Source organism: Epinephelus fuscoguttatus, linkage group LG9 (assembly GCF_011397635.1).
Source record: "Epinephelus fuscoguttatus linkage group LG9, E.fuscoguttatus.final_Chr_v1".
Lineage (NCBI taxonomy): Eukaryota > Metazoa > Chordata > Actinopteri > Perciformes > Serranidae > Epinephelus > Epinephelus fuscoguttatus.
The window spans coordinates 26,477,121-26,500,207 of NC_064760.1; the positions used below are offsets into that span (position 1 = coordinate 26,477,121).

The window sequence follows — 23,087 nt, forward strand, 5'->3', positions numbered from 1 at the left end:
CTGCCAGCAGTACAGCACAAAGTTTGTGAAAAATTACAGGAGCAGTGGAAAGAAATGGTCGACAAGAGTTCAATGACGCCCATCAGAGAATACATGGCTGAAGAATTCAACTGTGCTGTAGTCCATCATTTCAGAGAACAGTTAAAGTCATTTCTGGGGAACAGCAGCCCACTGCAGCTTCACCGCATTCCTCTGATGTGAAGGAGAATTTGATGAATTTATAATCTGTCATTGATGAATTTATGATATATCATTGTACATTAAAGTCCCAGCTGTGAAGGAAATTTGTCTATTTCTTTATTTCAATAACACTTTCACACATGCTGGTCTTGAAGTCATATGTGGTTTCATAGAAAGACTACTAATCAGATGTACAGCCACATGTTAGGGCCCTGACACACCAAGCCGAGGGCTGGCAGCTGGTCAACGACCGGCCATTGTTGGTGAGCATCCCTGGCCTTAGTTTTTAAGGTGTGTCTCGCACTATTGGCACTTGTCACCTCTTGTCACCTGTTCTTTTGGGCAAGTCAACAAGTTTAATCAGTATCTGAGCAGGCGGAGCCCATCAGTGAGAAAAGTCATTGTGGAAGACGGTTCAGCTCAGTGCACAAGAGGAGAAATGAAAGTGAGGAAAGCAAGCAAGAAGCAAGAAGTTGCTCAACATCTTGGCTGTGATCCACATTTTTTTTTTAAGTCTATGCTACTTCTCTCCTGAGTGCACACCCTGAACCTACAGACAACACCTACTTAGAGTCAGAATCAGCTTTAGTGGACACGTATGTGAATATCAACAAGTCATTTGACTCAGGCTATTAGTGACTCTCACTGTATTGACACATACACAACATTTTCAGGAAGACAGAAATAGACATGCAGCTGAATGAAGACAGGTAAAAACATAGAAATAATTATTATGTAAACACAAGTAGGTGGAAAAATAACTGCATATTTAAATACATTTAATGAAGCAACAATCAACAGCAACACACAAGGTGTACATGCAGGACAAACTGTTTGTGTAAATTGGGAAGAAGACTCAAATGGCGCAGGAGTGCACAGAGTGCTATGATAAAGGGTTGACACATTTCCCCCCTGTCAACAACAGTTCAATGACACCCATCAGAGAGCTGAAGAAGTCAACAGTGCTGTAGTTCATCTTTTCAGAGAACAGCTTAAAGTGATTTCTGGGCAAGAGTAGCTGCCTGCAGCTTGACCGTATTCCTCTCAGGTCACCATGAAGCCCGTCAAGAGTCTGGGGCAGTTTGAACTGCCTGTGGGAAGAATGAACATGTTAGAGCCTGTCCCTTCTTGATGAAATGCTCTAAGTGACTACTTTTCTTTTTGGAAAATTGTTTGCTGCCACTCACTTAATTCTCCGGCTTTTGTGGCGTCTGGCTCCCGTGCGTGATTCTCACTTCCTGATCCTGAATTTAAAAAAGGGGTTACTGACTCACTCACAGAATGCAGAGATTTGACTGGCTGAGGAGCATCATGTGAAACAATTTACAATGCATGCAATTGGTCTGTGAGTTTCCTGAGCAGCTAAAACAGTTGGCGTAAAGGCCAGAAAGGCTGCGGCAGTTAAAATAATAATGCTTCATCAAAGTTTAGTAATACTCAATCATTTATTACCTCCGCCAAGGAGGGTTATTATTTTCCCCGGCGTTGGTCTGTTTGTTTGTTTGTCTGTTTTTCTGCAAAATAACCCAAAAAATTATGAACGGATTTTGATGAAATTTTCAGGAAAGGTAGATAATGGGACAAGGAACAGAGGATACAATTTTGGTGGTGATCGGTTGAAGCAAAGTGGATAAAATAATAATAAATTTAGTCTATGGTCTGAAAGCCTGAGTAGCAATTAAGATGGTGACAATACCTCCATCTGGTGGACGGACAACACGTCTTGTTCTACTTGCTGAATATTGTTGCAATTCTAAGGTTGAAATTAATGTTCTGTGTTGGAAAAAAGAAAGTGAAAAATACAAAAAAAAAAACCCCATTATATATTCTGTGTTGGTACAAAATAAAAACAAAATAAATACACTACAGTGTCTCCATAGTGAAGGCATATATAACCTAATAATGATAGTGATGCAGATAACCTAATTGTGATGCAGGCTGCAAAATGTGATACAGAGGGGGAGGGAATATCAGCTACTTGGGGGAGGTCTGCACTCTCTGAGTGCTTTTCTAGTTGGTTATAGATTGGGGTCCAGATTGGACAATGTCTATGTCTGGACCCGGACCGTGGTCCACCTACTGGTGACCTCTGATGTAGATGTAAAGATTGTTCAACATTCTGAGAAACAACCAGATCACTGTAATCCAACATCCAACAGCGAGCAGTGGAAGGTATTTTTAGGGTAGAAATATTTGCATGACTTAATAGCCCTTATAGTTCAGTGGCTTAAATTTATGCCTTGGAACCAAAGGGTTCATGGTTCGAGCCCAGCTACCGATAAAGAAGTGCCTCAGACGTATCAAAAAATTTCACTCATGTTGAACACCACTGACTTTCAAACTCTACCTTAACCACCAAAACCTACAAAACACCAGCGCTCATTGGAAATAACAACAAAGTGTGTATTTAATAATAAATCTTCCCCAACAACCCTTCATCTGTATCTACCTCAGAATTCTTCACCCCATCAACACATTGCTGACCCTCAAATTACTGTCTCCATTTGGAAAAACTCAACTATTAAACTGTCAGGTGCCCTTATCAACAGCAGAAGTCATGGCATGGAAAATCAGCAACGGCAAGGACATTTCCTCCAACCTGGACCATGACAACTCCACTAAGGTGCTGTGGTCAGAGTTCAATAGATCAGCAAAGTTACAAGATACTCGTAAAATACACCGTGTGGTCACACCAACAGACTGAGCCACCGGAAGATAACTTGTTTCATCTCTGAAACGAATGTCAAGATTCAAGATATTAACAATGACAGTAAATCAAACAATGACACAATAAATGAAAGGAAGTCAAAGTTTACAGCTGGACCAACGTATAAAAAAACCAAGACATGAATCCTGGAGAAAATCCAGGCTTGGAAGAGGTTGGACATTCAAAAACTGCAAACCCTTGTGCCAATTTGACAGCAAATCTGGATTGTTCAGATGTGACCAAGAGGATTCAGTTGTTAATTAACAGTTGGGAAGAAACAACAAACTGCTGTGACAAAACAGAAATGTATAATCGCTTGATGGGACTGCTTCCATCTGAGGGAGAGGAAGATGGTAGTAATGCTGTGTGTTCTGATACAGTACGGCAATGGCATATCAAAGATTTCAACAGGAGAAAACCTGAAAGAGACAAACAATTTGCATATGCCATGGTCCACTTGAAGGACAAGAGCAGAAAGGATTTTCTGGCAGTTCATCCAGAATTTCAGAACCAGAAGAAAGAGTCTGGTGCCCTGCGCACCAAAGCGGACCAAAGCAGACCGACCATCAGAGCATCAACACACAGTGAAGAGATTGTAATCAAGCAACTGGATGATTATCTCCAGCACAATGGGACCATGGTGAAACACATTTTGATTTATACACTCAATAGCCCGTGTTTGAAAAGTGGAGACCAAATTGTCCCTTGTATGTTTCAGCTTTTACACAAAGCCCATGAATGGCGTCAGCATTATGGAGTTTGTACTGATGTGGCATTTACAAAGTTTTGGGGACTAAGTGGTCCAAATTATTTTAAATATCTCAACTATTCTACCATCTCATGTCCCAGCAGTCCTTTTCATTCACATATTGTGAAATGCAAGGATGTCCATTTCAAACTGGATGCTAAGAATCTGAGGGACATTTTCAACAAGAGTGATATCAGCAACACTCTGTCACATGTTAAAGACATGGATAAGAACACACTCCGCAGGGGCATTACATCTGCTCGAAAAACCCTTGTGAACTTGGCAGAAACTTCATTTGGTCTGCGTGGCGATCATTTGGACCGGGGAAAGCAGACGATTGGTTCTTTGACTTTTCTGCCAGCAGTACAGCACAAAGTTTGTGAAAAATTACAGGAGCAGTGGAAAGAAATGGTCAACAAGAGTTCAATGACGCCCATCAGAGAATACATGGCTGAAGAATTCAACTGTGCTGTAGTCCATCATTTCAGAGAACAGTTAAAGTCATTTCTGGGGAACAGCAGCCCACTGCAGCTTCACTGCATTCCTCGCAGGTCACCAAACAGCCTGTTAAGAGACTGGGGAGGTGGTATAGAGCCCAAGTGAATGACAAGTGTGATGGAGATGTTTAAGCACGCAGAGAGGCGGCTACGAGCCCTGGAGAAGAGTGGCCTTTCAGGGAAGTGCAAGACCTGCGGCTACCATCATGGAGTCTTTCCCAGACCTTGGTGGACACTGCTGGTACACGAGGCTCTCTTGTCATGAGCAGAGACTGTCCATCCATCCATCCATCCATCCATCCATCCATCCATTTTCTGGGCTGGGTCACGGGGGCAGCAGGCCAAGCAAAGCATCCCAGACGTCCCTCTCCCCAACAATGCTTTCCAGTTCCTCCCGGGGGACCCCAAGGTGCTCCCAGGCCAGATGAGACATGTCATCCCTTCAGTGAGTTCTTGGTCTGCCTTTTCCAAGTCCACAAAGCACATGTAGACTGGATGGGCAAACTCCCACGAGCCCTCTGGCAGCTTTGCAAGGGTAAAGAGCTGGTACACTGCTCCTCCTGAATCTGAGTTTTGACAGTTGGTCGGAGCCTCCTTTCCAGCACCCTGGAGTAAACTTTACCCGGGAGGCTGAGCAGTGTGATACTGCAATAGTTGGAGCACACCCTCCGGTCCCCTTTGTTGACAATGGGAACCACCACCCTGGTCTTCCACGCTGCAGGCACTGTACCCGACCTCCACACAACACTGAAAAAGCGTGTCAGCCAAGACAGCCCAACATTGTCCAGAGCCTTCAGAATCTGAGGGCGCATCTCAGCTGCACCCAGCGTGTTGCCGTTGGGGAGCTTTTTGACTACCTCAGCAACCTCTACCAGGGAAGTGGGCGAGAGTTCCTCTGAGTTTTCAGGCTCTGCCTCCTCCACAGTGGACGTGATGGCCTGGTTCAGGAGTTCCTCAAAGTGCTCCTTCCACCGCTTGATGATGTCCCCAGCTGAGGTCAGCGCTGCTTTCCCTTCTTGAGGCCAAGTGAAAATCCTTCTCCATAGCCTCTTCGAACTCCTCCCACACCTGGGTTTTTGCTTCAGCGACCGCCACAGCTGCAGCCCCTCTGGATGGATGAATAGTATGGATAGTATGTCAAAATGTCCCAGCATAGTATGGCAAAAAATGTCATGGTATAGCCATAGTAAGTATGTCATAAAATATAGTAAATATAGTATAGCGCATTAAGAAAAAGTCATAGTGCAGTGCGTCAAAAAATATTTTAAGGTATTATGCAAAAAATGGGGCGGCACGGTGGTGTGGTGGTTAGCGCTGTCGCCTCACAGCAAGAGGGTTCCCGGTTCAATCCCGGGTGTTGGAGCCCCTCTGTGAGTTTGCATGTTGTCCCCGTGTCAACGTGGGTTTTCTCCGGCTTCCTCCCACAGTCCAAAGACATGCAGGTTAATTGATGACGTAGGTGTGAATGTGAGCATGAGAGCATGAATGGTTGTCTGTCTCTGTGTGTCAGCCCTGTGATAGTCTGGCGACCTGTCCAGGGTGTACCCTGCCTCTCACCCACTGTATAGCGCATCAAGAAAAACCTCACAGTATGTCACAAAAAGTCATACTACACTGTCAAAAAAATGCCAAAGTGTAGCATGTGAAAAAATATAGTATAGCACATAAAAAATGCCACAGTATAGTATGTCAAAGAATATCATAGTTTAGTATATCATAAAAAATGTTTTATAGTATGTTGAAAAATACAACAATACAGAACATCATAAAAAAAGTCCTAATCAGATCACTTATATCTAATATAGTCTTTGTAGCCTTCCTAACACATTATTGGTGTGTTTTCTTGTCAGGTCAGAAAAAATAAACTAGACACTAAAACTGTTGCTGCAGATTGTGAACCTGCAATGAGGCTTGGGGCTGCAGCACACAGGGATGACCCTGTTAACTGGTCATAGTTTCAAAAGTGTTCATGAATGTGACAGGCAGCTGAACTCAGATTCTTACAGGAAGTTTAATTGTGGCTCTATCAATTTATCAAATGACATGAGTACCCTTTCTTCTTATTGCATATCGCTTCAGTACGGCCACCTTCCAGTGAATACAACTAAACAGCTGCACATCTTTATAATCATAAAGACTTAAACCATCTGCAGCTCCTTTCATCATCACAAGATGGCAGTGACTAATGCTCAAGCATGTCCACCACTCCCACCTCTGAAGAGATGCCCACAGGGATAGATTACTACACTAAAGCACCCCAGAATAAAAAGTGTTGTAGAACCATATTCACACAGGTGCTTTCAGTCATCTGTGTGCATCCCTGTTTCCTACAAATTGCAACAGCACATACATTTTGAGGAAACAAAGTGCTGACCCAGTCGTGTTTTACAACCCGGCCGCTCTTGGCTTCCATATATGTAGGTATTCATGTCACTAGTTTAACCTCCTGTTTTTCACTTTAGTATTAACATAAATACAAATACACATTTTGACTATAAGGAGTCATGATGAGAGTTTGATCTATTACACAAGTTGATGAAAAAATAGGTGTATGTACAGTAAATATGTACTGAAACGTGTGTATATGTAGAGTATCTACATGTCTATAAGTGTGCAGGATCCTGAGTAACAAAATTACACGAAACCTCCGCTAATTAATGCGCATCAGTACATGCTTTGATACCAACTGGATCAGAGAGGAAATGAAACAGCGTGCCTGGTTCTGTCAGAGGGAGGAGACAGAAAGAAAGTCAGGGTTTGTTGAAGAAAACGTGCCAGGGAGCAGGTTTGGTTCACGGAGGAGTAAGTTACCACAGAAACTGACCCAGAGTCTGAGTTAGTTAATCCTGAGATGAGGGAAACTTTATAGAAAGAGAGGTATCACTGAACACACTTTCTGAAACAGGAGCCAGAGAGCTTTGATGGTTTAACCACAGGCAGATACAATTTGTTGATGAAGATGAAATAAAACACAAACAGCTTCAATGTAAAGGTTTTATTGCCAGAAACTCAGGACAGAGCAGACAACAAAGATCCAGACAAAATATATGCTTGAGTTACAATAATAATTAGTACTCTAATTACAATTGGTACCCAAATTAAGATTTTTAAAACTGTATTTTTTTAAGTCTTTAAAAACAAATGTATATTCATATATATATATATATATATATACACAATTTAAGATCAAAACTTTTGTGTAAGTACAAAAAGTAATGCTCCATGTTTTTAAGTTATTCAAAAACATAATCTATCCATCCATTTGCTGTTGCTTATCCACATAGAGACCATTCACACTCACAGACAATTTAGAGTCACCAATTAACCTGCATGTCTGGACTGTGGGAGGAAGCTGGAGTACTCGGAGAAAACTCACACTAACACGGGGAGGATATGCAATCTCTGCACAGAAGGGCTGTGACCTAAACAGGAACCCTCTTGCTGTGCTCTCAAAGCTCTCTAATCTGTTGAAAATATTCTCCCTCCCCCTCCATGTTCTGTGGGACCTGATAAAGCTTCAGAGGGCTGTTGTCTCCCCCCAAAAACTGTAGTTTTTTTACAAAAAGCTGAAGTACTGCATTATTGAAATCTGTGGATATTTTTTTTCTTATCGGTGACATTGATTCATCGTTGATAAACTCCTTCCACTTCTTTTTTAGAGCTGTAACGATTTCTTCTCTGACCTCCGGGTGAAATTCAAATGATGTAATAATTTTGGTTCCACGGTCCAAATGATCTTTTTTACGACATGAAGTTTTTGCCTGATCCACAAGTTTGTGAAGAATGGATTTGATAGTACTACTTAGTATTTTTTTATCTGTGGCCAAGTGGATTTTCTTATATAGGCCATTAATTTCAGAGATATTTCCAAATTTTCGTCTCAGTTCCTTTTCGTTCAGTTTGAAATGGATGTTCTCGCATTTTTCAATATCAGGAAAAAAAACACGCACCAGATTTGAGATGTCAAAATAAGTGAGGTGCTTAAAAAAATTTGGACCAGTGAGTCCCCAAAATTTTGTAAATGTGACGTTGGTAAAAAATCCATATCTACTGTGCCAGTCATCAGCTTTCTGTAAAAGTAGAAACATACAGCAGGTGGCATTGTTCTCTCTCTTCAAACATGGGCTGTTATAGGAAAACACCAAGAGTATTTTCACTTCATTTCCACGATCTAATAAAAAATCGTCAATCTGCTGAATTAATATTTCCTCACTGTGTTTTTTACTGGGAAGAGAAGCAGAATGTCCTTCCTCCTTTGGATGGTCTGGATAAACTGCAGGAAAATCTTTGGTATTACCATCTTTCAAATAAGCAATAGCAAATGCATATTGTTTTTCTTCTTGAGATGCAAGGACAGACCTCATGTGTTCATCCGGAGGCATTATATCAATACTTGACTCTTTGTCTAAATTCAAATGTGATATAATTTTTGTAAAAAAATCTGTTTTATCAGAAGTTTGCTTTTTAAAAATGACAGGTAGGCCAAAAAACAGCAAGTAAAGCAATCTGCTTGAAGACATCACGTTGGGATACACCTGAACAGGGATAGAAGAGAAAGCCCGCCATCGATAACTCTGGAGGTCCCTTGTCGACGGCCTGTAGCCCAAAAGGTATGTAAGGCATGAGAAAGTTAATAAGTTTTCTTTTACTAAATCAATTTGGTAAAACCTTTTTGTGGTCAATCTATTATTTATATTTTGGTGAGGAATATATTTATTATTTCTAATCTTCTTTGCTGGGCTACAGGGATGATCCTCCGGCTGCAGGTCTTCTTCCCTGGATAGTAAAAAAGTTTGACTTCAATATTTTTCACAGGACAAAATCATTCCTAAAACATTATTATCATTATTATGATTATGATTATTATTATTATTATTATTATTATTGTTATTATTATTGTTATCATTATCATCATTTAACTGCTAAGCTGGAAGAGTTCCCATGTGCCACATACATAGAGCTGTAGATGGTTAATGACTAATTTAACTCTGTTAAGTGTACCTAATGGTGGCGTGTTAGATTAAAATATATTTATTTTCTCTCCTCTTGTTGCAAATGGGAACAAAGCACAACAATACTGCTCAATATAATGGAGCTCCATTTACAGGCAAGGGAGACTGTCTTCACAAGAAAACAACATAATCATTTGCATCAGCAACGTTTACTGTCGTGACAAAGTGCTCTGCAGCCGTGGCAACTATGAGAGCAAATAAGGAAGTTGTATGATGTCATAGAGAGACAGAGAGGCTACTTGTATGTAAAACAAGTAGGCTGCTCCTAAAATGTATTTTTTAAAATACTGAGATACATGTAATGGAGTAAATGTATACCATCAGCACCTACCATGGAGGAGGATGGGAGACTTTGTCCGGTTTAGAGGAGCGGGGCCGAAGTATCGAATTGTTTGGAGATCTGCAGACAAAGATAGATGAGAATAAACTGTCAAACATTAAGAAGTGTTAACATGTCATGACGTGGTATTTGACCTAAAAGCTGTCTTTTCACATTTACTTGACCCATTTTATGAGGACCACTTTACACTGAGTAAATATTCTTTATACAAAGAGTGTACCTTTGGGGTGATTGGAGCTGTGGCTCAGAGGAAGTGGTAGAAGCCATCCCCTCTCTCTCAAGCATGTCTGGACTTTGTTGTCTGCTACTGTCCAGCTTAGTGAGAAAAAATAATTATAAATTATCTTCTAAATTATGTTTTCAGATGTAGCTGAAAGTGTTCTCTCTTGATGTTGGTTCACAAACAACACATCATTATGAAATTGTTTAAATGTCAGTGTTGGTGTTATTGATTATTTTACCCTTTGAAAAACTATCTTTTGATAAAGTAACCACTTACCTCCATGGCCAGAGGCTGTGCACACTAGAGAGAGAAATGAGAGGACCTTAAAACACAAGTTTTAAGTAAGTTTGTGTTGCTTTAAATATTGTATGTAAATAAAGGTTTTTAAATAACAAAACAAAAAACAGAAAGAAAATTTGTACCAAATTGATGTGACTTACCAGACTTGGTCTGCGGCAGTAATGTCCCCCCAAAGCAGGGGCTGGTAAAGCTTGTTCTCCACAGAAACTTCAATACAGTTCTAAGAAAAGTAAAGAGTATTTATGATAATAATGATCGTTATTATCAAGAAATGTATTTTCTGTAGATAACAGAACCAGCCCCTACTTTGGGGGGTATTTTTTCTGTTTTTTCTCGCCTTCTCCTTTCCTGTTTTGTGTGCTCTAGAGATGAAAAGTACATCAGAAACAGACAGTCTTGGCTGTCACTGTGTGGCTGCGTTTAAATACTTGCTCTGAAATCATTTTGCAATTTTCTGTTGTCACCATGCCCAGTTTTGTTGCGTAGGCCGGAAGGCTGGTTTTCAGGTTTAACGTGTGGGGCACTGCAGTAACGCTTCATAAAACAGGCCCAGACTGGCCCAAGGAAGAACCGGGGAGTTCCCTGGTGGCCTGGCCCGCAAATGGTCTGCTCTGGCGCAATTTTAAAGTGTACATGAACTTGACAGGCAACTGAACTGAGATTTTTACGGGAAGTTTAATTATTTGTTTATAGTAAATTGTGCTCCCTTCCTTGTTATAATTTAGGAAATACTGTCAATTCTGTTTATTGTGTCTCTTTTGTATTCAACTTGTGTGGTGCACAGTTTTGGTGCAATTGTGCATGGAGTCAGACAAGAATTTATCTGCACAGATCATTAAGCCTGTGGCTGAAATGTAAGGAATGAAAAGGAAAAAAAAACCTGCTGTTTGATCGGATTAATAAGGTCAGTGTTTTTCTGTATATAATATGGTGTTTCAGTTCCTGCTTTGGGCAGGTTTTATTTCAGTTCTTGCCTCCTCCTTTCCTGTTTGTGAATGTTAGAAAAAAAAACTGTGGGGCCTTGGTAGCCTAGTGTAGTGGATAGTGCTGGCGCTCCATGTACGGAGGCAATGCCTCACTGTAGCGGCCGCAGATTCGACTCCGGCTTGCAACCCTTTGGTGCTTGTCAACCCTCACTCTCTCTCTCTCTCTCTCTCTCTCTCTCTCTCACCCCATTTCAATCTGTCCTGTCCATTAAAGGCAAAAAGCCCCAAAAAATAATCTTTAAAAAAAAAAAAAGAACTGTGTGCTGGCTGAGTATAAATCCTTGGTAATCATGGGGGACAAGCAGTTGCCAGGTTTCATTGTGTTTATAGAGGCTGGAACGTGAAGTTTAAAGTGTGGGTGATCTTACCTGCATGCAATTGGGCTGACACTCACTGGAAGTACTGGAACCTCTGATACTGCATCTCTGTCTACATTAACACTGACAAATCAGTGTTGAAAATGTCCTTGTTGGATTAAATAAAAACACAACTATAAAAACAACAGAGGACCAAGAAGACACTTCAGCAGCTGATGAGGGTTTTTCTGAATGTTGCTGTGACTGTGTCTTAAGTGGAAAATTGCAGTGCAGATGATTCATAAGGATTTTCCATACACGTATGCTGGCTTGGCTTGACTCGGCTTACCTGGGTGTGTCAACCTGCAGCGTTTTTTTGATCTCCATTCAACAGGGCCGCCTGCTTGAAGGTGTGCATTTAACAGACCATGCACTTGTCAAGTTTTCCAGTGCATACCCTTTTACTGTATGTCTTAAATGGCATTCATCTACTTTTGTCCAATTTTGAATGTTTGGTTATAGCCTTCAACCTATCCTTTTGGAGGCACCATGAGGTCAACAACTGTTGGATAAACTGCCATGAAATCTTGTTCAGACATTCATGTTTCTGTAATTTTGGTGAACCCTGACTTTTCATCAACCCATCATCAGGTCAAAAATATAATGGCTCCAGATTGGCTCCAGATCCGATAGACTGATTCACCCAAAGTGTGTGAAGGAACGCTATCGCAGGTCTTTCCTGACTGCTGCTGTCAGACAACATAACCAGCACTGCTCACAGTAAACCACACCATGGACACTTTATAGACACTATGGACACTTTATGGACACCACAGCTTTCTGCTGTTTTGCACACACAATCACTTGCACTAGATGTGTTCGCTTTATCCACTGCTCATTTTCATTCACTGCTGCTCATTATTATCCACTTCTCATTATTATTATTGTTATTATTATTCATTCATCTTCTAACCGCTTCATCCTCTTGAGGGTCGCGGGGGGGCTGGAGCCTATCCCAGCTGACATCGGGCGAGAGGCAGGGTACACCCTGGACAGGTCGCTGACACATAGAGACAAACAACCATTCACGCTCACATTCACACCTATGGACAATTTAGAGTTATCAGTTAACCTAGTCCCCAATCTGCATGTCTTTGGACTGTGGGAGGAAGCCGGAGTGCCCGGAGAGAACCCACGCTGACACGGGGAGAACATGCAAACTCCACACAGAAGGGCTCCCACGCCCGGGATCGAACCGGCAACCCTCTTGCTGTGAGGCGAGAGTGTTAACCACCACACCACCGTGCCGCCCCTATTATTATTATTATCATTATTATTATTATTATTATTGTTATTTATCACGGTTTCTTGTATTTTTGTACTTTTTTTTGCATGCCTAGTTTTTTAAGTTTTAAGTTTTTTAAGTTTAAATTTTTGAACTTTTCCCTTGACTGCTGTAACACTGGGATTTCTCCATTATGGGATCAGTAAAGGTGTATCTTATCTTATCTTATCTTAATATATGGAATGAAACTCAAACTATATTGAATCAAACTCAGAATATATTGAATGAAATTTGAAAATATATGGAAAGAAACTCAGAATATATTGAATGTAACTCAGAATATATGGAATAAAACTCAGATTAATCAGATTATGCCATGACCTCTGTGAGCCAATCATTTTATTGCTGTCAAATTTTAAAACTTTCCTTTTTCTTCTTTCGTCAATGTTGAATTTGCTGGGATGCATACAGTGAGACCTGAGGAAAGTATTCAAGTTACCAAGGAAGCTATGTATGGAATTTTAAACCCATTAAAAAATATGTACCAGGAAATAGTGAATGCCAAATATAAATGAAAGGTTAACCACTAAAAAAAGGCATGGAGAGTGGTTCACTGAAGGGCAGCAACATGCTTGAAACATAAAGTGAATGTTGTTCAGAAAAATTTAAGAAAATGACCTGGAAATGACTGCGGAGAGGGAGAATGATTCCCCAAACTCTGCCCAAATACGTAATTAATATGTCAAAGCTTCCTTTCCTAAAACAATACAAACAAAGAAAAAGAGAACAATGAGATGAGAAATTTTAATAGTTAAAAGTAGTTTAAAAAGTGTGCATGAATGTGACAGGAAGCTGAGCTCGTAATCTAACGATAAGTTACTGTGGAGTATTCTTTTCTGTGTCAGTCCATATTTACAGTAAATCATCCTCCCTTTCCTTGTTTCAGTTAAGAACTATTACGTATGAACTTCTATTGTTGATGACATGTTTTCATTTTCGTTTTCAACAAGTGTGGTGCATAGTTGTGGTGCAGCTGTGGGTGTGGTCAGAATTAAATTGTTTCCAGGTGTCGAAGCTTCACACACTTAAAATAGCATTTTCAGAGTCAGCATGTGAACATGCTATAAGGATTGGCTAAAAGTGGAATGAGTGGAGAAGCGCAATCCAACTGGCAGGACTAATCTCCAGTTATATACACTGTGTGGTCACACCAACAGACTGAGCTACTGCTAGATAACTTGTTTCATCTGTGAAATGTATGTCAAGATTCAAGATATTAACAATAAAATTTAAAAATACCACGATAAAACAAATGAATGGAAGTCAAGGTTTACAGCTGAACCAACGTACTAAAAAACAGGACATGAATCCTGGAGAAAATCCAGGCTTCGAAGAGGTTGGACATTCAAAAATAGCAAACTCACAAATTTCACAGCAAATCTGGATTGTTCAGATGTGACCAAGAGGATTCAGTTGTTAATTAACAGTTGGGAAGAAACGACAAACTGCTGTGACAAAACAGAAATGTACAATCGCTTGATGGGACTGCTTCCATCTAAGGGAGAGGAAGATGGTAGTAATGCTGCGTGTTCTGATACAGTACGGCAATGGCATATCAAAGATTTCAACAGAAGAGAACCTGAAAGAGACAAACAATTTGCATATGCCATGGTCCACTTGAAGGACAAGAGCAGAAAGGATTTTCTGGCAGTTCATCCAGAATTTCAGAAGAAGAAGAAAGAGTCTGGTGCCCTGCGCACCAAAGCGGACCAAAGCAGACCGACCATCAGAGCATCAACACACAGTGAAGAGATTGTAATCAAGCAACTGGATGATTATCTCCAGCACAATGGGACCATGGTGAAACACATTTTGATTTATACACTCAATAGCCCGTGTTTGAAAAGGGGAGACCAAATTGTCCCTTGTATGTTTCAGCTTTTACACAAAGCCCATGAATGGCGTCAGCATTATGGAGTTTGTACTGATGTGGCATTTACAAAGTTTTGGGGACTAAGTGGTCCAAAATTATTTTAAATATCTCAACTATTCTACCATCTCATGTCCCAGCAGTCCTTTTCATTCACATATTGTGAAATGCGAGGACGTCCATTTCAAAGCGGATCCTAAGAATCTGAGGGACATTTTCAACAAGAGTGATAACCACAACACTCTGTCACATGTTAAAGACACGGATAAGAACACACTCCGCAAGGGCATTACATCTGCTCGAAAAAAACTTGTGAACCTGGCAGAAACTTCATTTGGTCTGCATGGCGATCATTTGGACCGGGGAAAGCAGACGATTGGTTCTTTGACTTTTCTGCCAGCAGTACAGCACAAAGTTTGTGAAAAATTACAGGAGCAGTGGAAAGAAATGGTCAGCAACAGTTCAATGACGCCCATCAGAGAATACATGGTTGAAGAATTCAACTGTGCTGTAGTCCATCATTTCAGAGAACAGTTAAAGTCATTTCTGGGGAACAGCAGCCCACTGCAGCTTCACCGCATTCCTCTGATGTGAAGGAGAATTTGATGAATTTATAATCTGTCATTGATGAATTTATGATATATCATTGTACATTAAAGTCCCAGCTGTGAAGGAAATTTGTCTATTTCTTTATTTCAATAACACTTTCACACATGCTGGTCTTGAAGTCATATGTGTTTTCATAGAAAGACTACTAATCAGATGTACAGCCACATGTTAGGGCCCTGACACACCACGTCGAGGGCTGGCAGCTGGTCAACGTCCTGCCATTGTTGGTGAGTATCACTGGCCTTAGTTTTTAAGGTGTGTCTTGCACTATTGGCACTTGTCACCTCTTGTCACCTGTTCTTTTGGGCAAGTCAACAAGTTTAATCAGTATCTGAGCAGGCAGAGTCCATCAGTGAGAAAAGTCATTGTGGAAGACGGTTCAGCTCAGTGCACAAGAGGAGAAATGAAAGTGAGGAAAGCAAGCAAGAAGCAAGAAGTTGCTCAACATCTTGGCTGTGATCCACATTTTTTTTTTAAGTCTATGCTACTTCTCTCCTGAGTGCACACCCTGAACCTACAGACAACACCTACTTAGAGTCAGAATCAGCTTTAGTGGACACGTATGTGAATATCAACAAGTCATTTGACTCAGGCTATTAGTGACTCTCACTGTATTGACACATACACAACATTTTCAGGAAGACAGAAATAGACATGCAGCTGAATGAAGACAGGTAAAAACATAGAAATAATTATTATGTAAACACAAGTAGGTGGAAAAATAAGTGCATATTTAAACACATTTAATTAAGCAACAATCAACAGCAACACACAATGTGTACATGCAGGACAAACTGTTTGTGTAAATTGGGAAGAAGACTCAAATGGCGCAGGAGTGCACAGAGTGCTATGATAAAGGGTTGACACATTTCCCCCTGTCAACAACAGTTCAATGACACCCATCAGAGAGCTGAAGAAGTCAACAGTGCTGTAGTTCATCTTTTCAGAGAACAGCTTAAAGTGATTTCTGGGCAAGAGTAGCTGCCTGCAGCTTGACCGTATTCCTCTCAGGTCACCATGAAGCCCGTCAAGAGTCTGGGGCAGTTTGAACTGCCTGTGGGAAGAATGAACATGTTAGAGCCTGTCCCGTCTTGATGAAATGCTCTAAGTGACTACTTTTCTTTTTGGAAAATTGTTTGCTGCCACTCACTTAATTCTCCGGCTTTTGTGGCGTCTGGCTCCCGTGTGTGAGTCTCACTTCCTGATCCTGAATTAAAAAAAGGGGTTACTGACTCACTCACAGAATGCAGAGATTTGACTGGCTGAGGAGCATCATGTGAAACAATTTACAATGCATGCAATTGGTCTGTGAGTTTCCTGAGCAGCTAAAACAGTTGGCGTAAAGGCCAGAAAGGCTGCGGCAGTTAAAATAATAATGCTTCATCAAAGTTTAGCAATACTCAATCATTTATTACCTCCGCCAAGGTGGGTTATTATTTTCGCCGGTGTTGGTCTGTTTGTTTGTTTGTCTGTTTTTCTGCAAAATAACCCAAAAAATTATGAACGGATTTTGATGAAATTTTCAGGAAAGGTAGATAATGGGACAAGGAACAGAGGATACAATTTTGGTGGTGATCGGTTGAAGCAAAGTGGATAAAATAATAATAAATTTAGTCTATGGTCTGAAAGCCTGAGTAGCAATTAAGATGGTGACAATACCACCATCTGGTGGACGGACAACACGTCTTGTTCTACTTGCTGAATATTGTTGCAATTCTAAGGTTGAAATTAATGTTCTGTGTTGGAAAAAAGAAAGTGAAAAATACAAAAAAAACAAAAAACCATTATATATTCTGTGTTGGTACAAAATAAAAACAAAATAAATACACTACAGTGTCTCCATAGTGAAGGCATATATAACCTAATAATGATAGTGATGCAGATAACCTAATTGTGATGCAGGCTGCAAAATGTGATACAGAGGGGAGGGAATATCAGCTACTTGGGAGGTCTGCACTCTCTGAGTGCTTTTCTAGTTGGTTATAGATTGGGGTCCAGATTGGACAATGTCTATGTCTGGACCCGGACCGTGGTCCACCTACTGGTGACCTCTGATGTAGATGTAAAGATTGTTCAACATTCTGAGAAACAACCGGCTCACTGTAATCCAACATCCAACAGAGAGCAGTGGAAGGTATTTTTAGGGTAGAAATATTTGCATGATTTAGTAGCCCTTATAGTACAGTGGCTTAAATTTATGCCTTGGAACCAAAGGGTTGGTGGTTCGAGCCCAGCTACCGGTATAGAAGTGCTGTCTCACTCATTATACAGGTGTTTTCACTCATGTTGAACACCACTGACTTTCAAACTCTACCCTAACCACCAAAACCTACAAAACACAGTGTCACTTGTTGAAATAACAACAAAGTGTATATATTAATAATAAATCTTCCCAGACAACCCTTCATCTATATCTGCCTCAGAATTCTTCACCCCATCAATACATTGCTGACCCTCAAATTACTGTCTCCATTTGTAAAAACTCAACTATTAAACTGTCAGGTGCCCTTATCAACAGCAGAAGTCATGGCATGGAAAATCAGCAACGGCAAGGACATTTCCTCCAACCTGGACCATGACAACTCCACTAAGGTGCTGTGGTCAGAGTTCAATAGATCGAGGATAACTTGTTTCATCTCTGAAATGAATGTCAAGATTCAAGATATTAACAATGAAAGTAAATCATACCATGATACAAGAAATGAATGGAAGTCAAAGTTTACAGCTGGACCAACGTATAAAAAAACCAAGACATGAATCCTGGAGAAAATCGGGGCTTGGAAGAGGTTGGACATTCAAAAACTGCAAACCCTTGTGCCAATTTGACAGCAAATCTGGATTGTTCAGATGTGACCAAGAGGATTCAGTTGTTAATTGAGAGTTGGGAAGAAACGACAAACTGCTGTGACAAAACAGAGATGTACAATCGCTTGATGGGACTGCTTCCATCTAAGGGAGAGGAAGATGGTAGTAATGCTGCGTGTTCTGATACAGTACGGCAATGGCATATCAAAGATTTCAACAGAAGAGAACCTGAAAGAGACAAACAATTTGCATATGCCATGGTCCACTTGAAGGACAAGAGCAGAAAGGATTTTCCGGCAGTTCATCCAGAATTTCAGAAGAAGAAGAAGAAAGAGTCTGGTGCCCTGCGCACCAAAGCGACCAAAGCAGACCGACCATCAGAGCATCAACACACAGTGAAGAGATTGTAATCAAGCAACTGGATGATTATCTCCAGCACAATGGGACCATGGTGAAACACATTTTGATTTATACACTCAATAGCCCGTGTTTGAAAAGGGGAGACCAAATTGTCCCTTGTATGTTTCAGCTTTTACACAAAGCCCATGAATGGCGTCAGCATTATGGAGTTTGTACTGATGTGGCATTTACAAAGTTTTGGGGACTAAGTGGTCCAAATTATTTTAAATATCTCAACTATTCTACCATCTCATGTCCCAGCAGTCCTTTTCATTCACATATTGTGAAATGCGAGGACGTCCATTTCAAACTGGATGCGAAGAATCTGAGGGACATTTTCAACAAGAGCAATAACCACAACACTCTGTCACATGTTAAAGACACGGATAAGAACACACTCCGCAGGGGCATTACATCTGCTCAAAAAACCCTTGTGAACCTGGCAGAAACTTCATTTGGTCTGCGTGGCGATCATTTGGACCGGGGAAAGCAGACGATTGATTCTTTGACTTTTCTGCCAGCAGTACAGCACAAAGTTTGTGAAAAATTACAGGAGCAGTGGAACGAAATGGTCAGCAACAGTTCAATGACGCCCATCAGAGAATACATGGCTGAAGAATTCAACTGTGCTGTAGTCCATCATTTCAGAGAACAGTTAAAGTCATTTCTGGGAACAGCAGCCCACTGCAGCTTCACTGCATTCCTCGCAGGTCACCAAACAGCCTGTTAAGAGACTGGGGAGGTGGTATAGAGCCCAAGTGAATGACAAGTGTGATGGAGCTGTTCAAGCACGCAGAGAGGCGGCTACGAGCCCTGGAGAAGAGCGGCCTTTCAGGGAAGTGCAAGACCTGCGGCTACCATCATGGATTCTTTCCCAGACCTTGGTGGACACTGCTGGTACACGAGGCTCTCTTGTCATGAGCAGAGACTGTCCATTTTCTCCACAGTGGACGTGACGGCCCGGTTCAGGAGTTCCTCAAAGTGCTCCTTCCACCGCTGGACGATGTCCCCAACTGGGCTCAGCAGTTCTCCTTCTCTGCTGAGCACAGCCTGAGACAATCCCTGCCTTCCCTTCCTGAGGCGACTAACAGTGTGCCAGAACTGTCTTGAGGCCAACCAAAAGTCCTTCTCCACAGCCTCGAACTCCTCCTACACCAGGCTTTTTGCTTGAGTGACCGCCACAGCTGCAGCCCCTCTGGCCATCCGGTACCTGTCTGCTGCTTCAGGAGACCCCTGGGCCAGCCAGACACTGAAAGGTCTCCTTCTTCAGCCTGACGGCCTCCCTCACCGCTGATGTCCACCAGCGGGTTCTAAGGTTGCCGCCACGACAGGCACCAACAAGCCTCTGACCGCAGCTCCTAGCTGCCGCCTCCACAATGGAGGCTTTGAACACGGACCACTCGGATTACCAAGTCCCCAACCTTCCCCGGCATGCACGAGAAATTCTTCCGGAGGTGGGAGTTGAAGACCTCACGGACAGGGGCCTCAGCCAGACGTTTCCACTTCACCCTCACTACACGCTTTGGGTTTACCAGGTCTGTCCGGCTGTGATCAGTTGACAGCACGGTTCAAGGAGCTGGGTTTTGTTAATTGGGTTTGTTATTTTAGTTTGGGTTGGAGGTTTCCGGTAGTCTCATTTTTCGGATTTTGTTTTGTTAGTTTAGCTTCAGTTTGGGAGGTTTAGGGGGATGAGCTGGCGACGGCCCACTGTGTGGCTGGCCCGGCGATTCCCCATCTTTTGTTTCTTTTGGCTGGGATCTCCAACCCCTTTTGTTTCCTTCCTTAAGTTGTAAATGTTATTTCATACTTTTGTTTAACAATAAAATAGACTGATGTTACCCCTGCAAACTGTTTGTGGCATCCTTGATATGTTCGGGCTGTAGTAGAGCCATGGTTTATTGCCAAACAAGCCTGACAGACGGGAGATTTCGATGGCTGCCTGATCAGGTCCTGGACCAGCCAATGGAGTGATGGCAGAAAGAGAGACAGCGAAAGAACACCAAGCTCGAGCCAAAGGCCCTCGCTTAATCAGCTTCCTCAGGCCAGGGGAGAAGGCAGGCGAGGAAGCCTGAGGCACAGGGATCCTCGCCATGGCAAGGGACTGGAAAACAAGAGCAGCTTTCCTCTCTTCAATCAGGAGAAGAATTGTATCACATCTCCAGGCCAAATCAAGACACATGAGCACCTGACAAAGCTTGTGTCCCTAAACCATATTGTAAATGAAAGTTTGAGCTGTAAAGGAAATTTGTCTGTGCTCCATTATTTCAAAAACACTTTCAAATACAGTATGCTCATCCAAGTCTCCATGGCACAGAGGAAGTCTGGTGGTCCACCTTCTTCCTGCTCTTGGTGGCACCCAGAAGTTTCTCAACCTCTTAACTGTGAGCAACAGTTTTAAGTCTACTCTGCTTCTCTCCTGATTGCACACCCTGAACTGACATGCACCACCTACTTAGAACCAGAATCAGCTTAACTGCCACCTCTGTGTACGTGTACAAGGAATTTGTCTCTGGTTTTTAATGGCTCTCACTGTATTTAAACCCAGTTCCAAGATCAGCGGAATGAAGATAGGTAAAAATATTGAAATAATTATCATGTAAACACAAGTAGGTAGACAAACAGATGCGTATTTAAATACATTTAATGAAGCAACAATCAACAGCAACACACAATGTGTACACGCAGGACAAACTGTTTGTGTAAATTGGGAAGAAGACTCAAATGGCGCAGGAGTGCACAGAGTGCTATGATAAAGGGTTGACACATTTCCCCCCTGTCAACAACAGTTCAATGACACCCATCAGAGAGCTGAAGAAGTCAACAGTGCTGTAGTTCATCTTTTCAGAGAACAGCTTAAAGTGATTTCTGGGCAAGAGTAGCTGCCTGCAGCTTGACCGTATTCCTCTCAGGTCACCATGAAGCCAAAGAGTCTGGGGCAGTTTGAACTGCCTGTGGGAAGAATGAACATGTTAGAGCCTGTCCCTTCTTGATGAAATGCTCTAAGTGACTACTTTTCTTTTGGAAAATTGTTTGCTGCCACTCACTTAATTCTCCGGCTTTTGTGGCGTCTGGCTCCCGTGCGTGATTCTCACTTCCTGATCCTGAATTTAAAAAAAAGGGGTTACTGACTCACTCACAGAATGCAGAGATTTGACTGGCTGAGGAGCATCACGTGAAACAATTTACAATGCATGCAATTGGTCTGTGAGTTTCCTGAGCAGCTAAAACAGTTGGCGTAAAGGCCAGAAAGGCTGCGGCAGTTAAAATAATAATGCTTCATCAAAGTTTAGCAATAGTCAATCATTTATTGGTTATAGATTGGGGTCCGGATTGACGGCGTCTATGTCCGACCCGGACCGTGGTCCACCTATGAGTGACCTCTGATGTAGATGTAAAGATTGTTCAACATTCTGGGAAACAACCGGCTCACTGTAATCCAACATCCAACAGAGCTGAGCGGAAGCTATTTAAGGTGTAGAAATGATTGCGCAACCGGGCAGCACTCCTAGTTCAGTGGATAATGCTTCCGCCTTGCAATAAGAGGGTTGAGAGTTCGAGCGTGGCTGCCGGCAAACTGCTGTCTCACTCATTATACAGGTGTTTTCACTAATATTGAATGCCACTGACTTTCAAACTGGACCCTAACCACCAATATGTACGAAACAGTGTCACTTGTTGAAGATAACAACAAAGTGTATATACTTAACTGTAAATCTTCCCCAGCAACCCTTCATCTGTATCTGCCTCAGAATTCTTCACCCCATCAACACATTGCTGACCCTCAAATTACTGTCTCCATTTGTAAAAACCCAGCTATTAAACTGTCAGGTGCCCTTATCAACAGCAGAAGCCATGGCATGGAAAATCGGCAACGGCAAGGACATTCCTCCAACCTGGACCATGACAACTCCACTAAGGTGCTGTGGTCAGAGTTCAATAGATCGAGGATAACTTGTTTCATCTCTGAAATGAATGTCAAGATTCAAGATATTAACAATGAAAGTAAATCATACCATGATACAAGAAATGAATGGAAGTCAAAGTTTACAGCTGGACCAACGTATAAAAAAACCAAGACATGAATCCTGGAAAATCGGGCTTGGAAGAGGTTGGACATTCAAAACTGCAAACCCTTGTGCCAATTTGACAGCAAATCTGGATTGTTCAGATGTGACCAAGAGGATTCAGGTGTTAATTGAGAGTTGGGAAGAAACGACAAACTGCTGTGACAAAACAGAGATGTACAATCGCTTGATGGGACTGCTTCCATCTAAGGGAGAGGAAGATGGTAGTAATGCTGCGTGTTCTGATACAGTACGGCAATGGCATATCAAAGATTTCAACAGAAGAGAACCTGAAAGAGACAAACAATTTGCATATGCCATGGTCCACTTGAAGGACAAGAGCAGAAAGGATTTTCCGGCAGTTCATCCAGAATTTCAGAAGAAGAAGAAGAAGAAAGAGTCTGGTGCCCTGCGCACCAAAGCGGACCAAAGCAGACCGACCATCAGAGCAGCAACACACAGTGAAGAGATTGTAATCAAGCAACTGGATGATTATCTCCAGCACAATGGGACCATGGTGAAACACATTTTGATTTATACACTCAATAGCCCGTGTTTGAAAAGGAGACCAAATTGTCCCTTGTATGTTTCAGCTTTTACACAAAGCCCATGAATGGCGTCAGCATTATGGAGTTTGTACTGATGTGGCATTTACAAAGTTTTGGGGACTAAGTGGTCCAAATTATTTTAAATATCTCAACTATTC

At 41.8% G+C, this 23,087-nt stretch overlaps 1 protein-coding gene across 17 annotated transcripts in view; it reads right to left on the minus strand.

Moving 5' to 3' along the window:
* The window catches only part of LOC125894154 (uncharacterized), a 122,046-nt gene that overhangs the window by 9,991 nt on the left and 88,968 nt on the right, over positions 1 to 23,087 (minus strand). For 2 of the 17 annotated variants that reach the window (XM_049585374.1, XM_049585366.1), the window contains exons 4-5: positions 9,476 to 9,544; positions 7,113 to 8,908 (exon numbers count right to left, since the gene is read on the minus strand). In XM_049585374.1, the coding sequence (XP_049441331.1) occupies positions 7,582 to 8,908; positions 9,476 to 9,544 (1,396 nt within the window). In that variant the 3' untranslated portion in view covers positions 7,113 to 7,581. Of the gene's footprint in view, positions 1 to 7,112; positions 8,909 to 9,475; positions 9,545 to 9,704; positions 9,800 to 9,983; positions 10,030 to 10,147; positions 10,369 to 23,087 lie in introns of those variants that run through there. The other 15 variants (XM_049585375.1, XM_049585367.1, XM_049585373.1 and 12 more) reach the window with 14 other exon arrangements.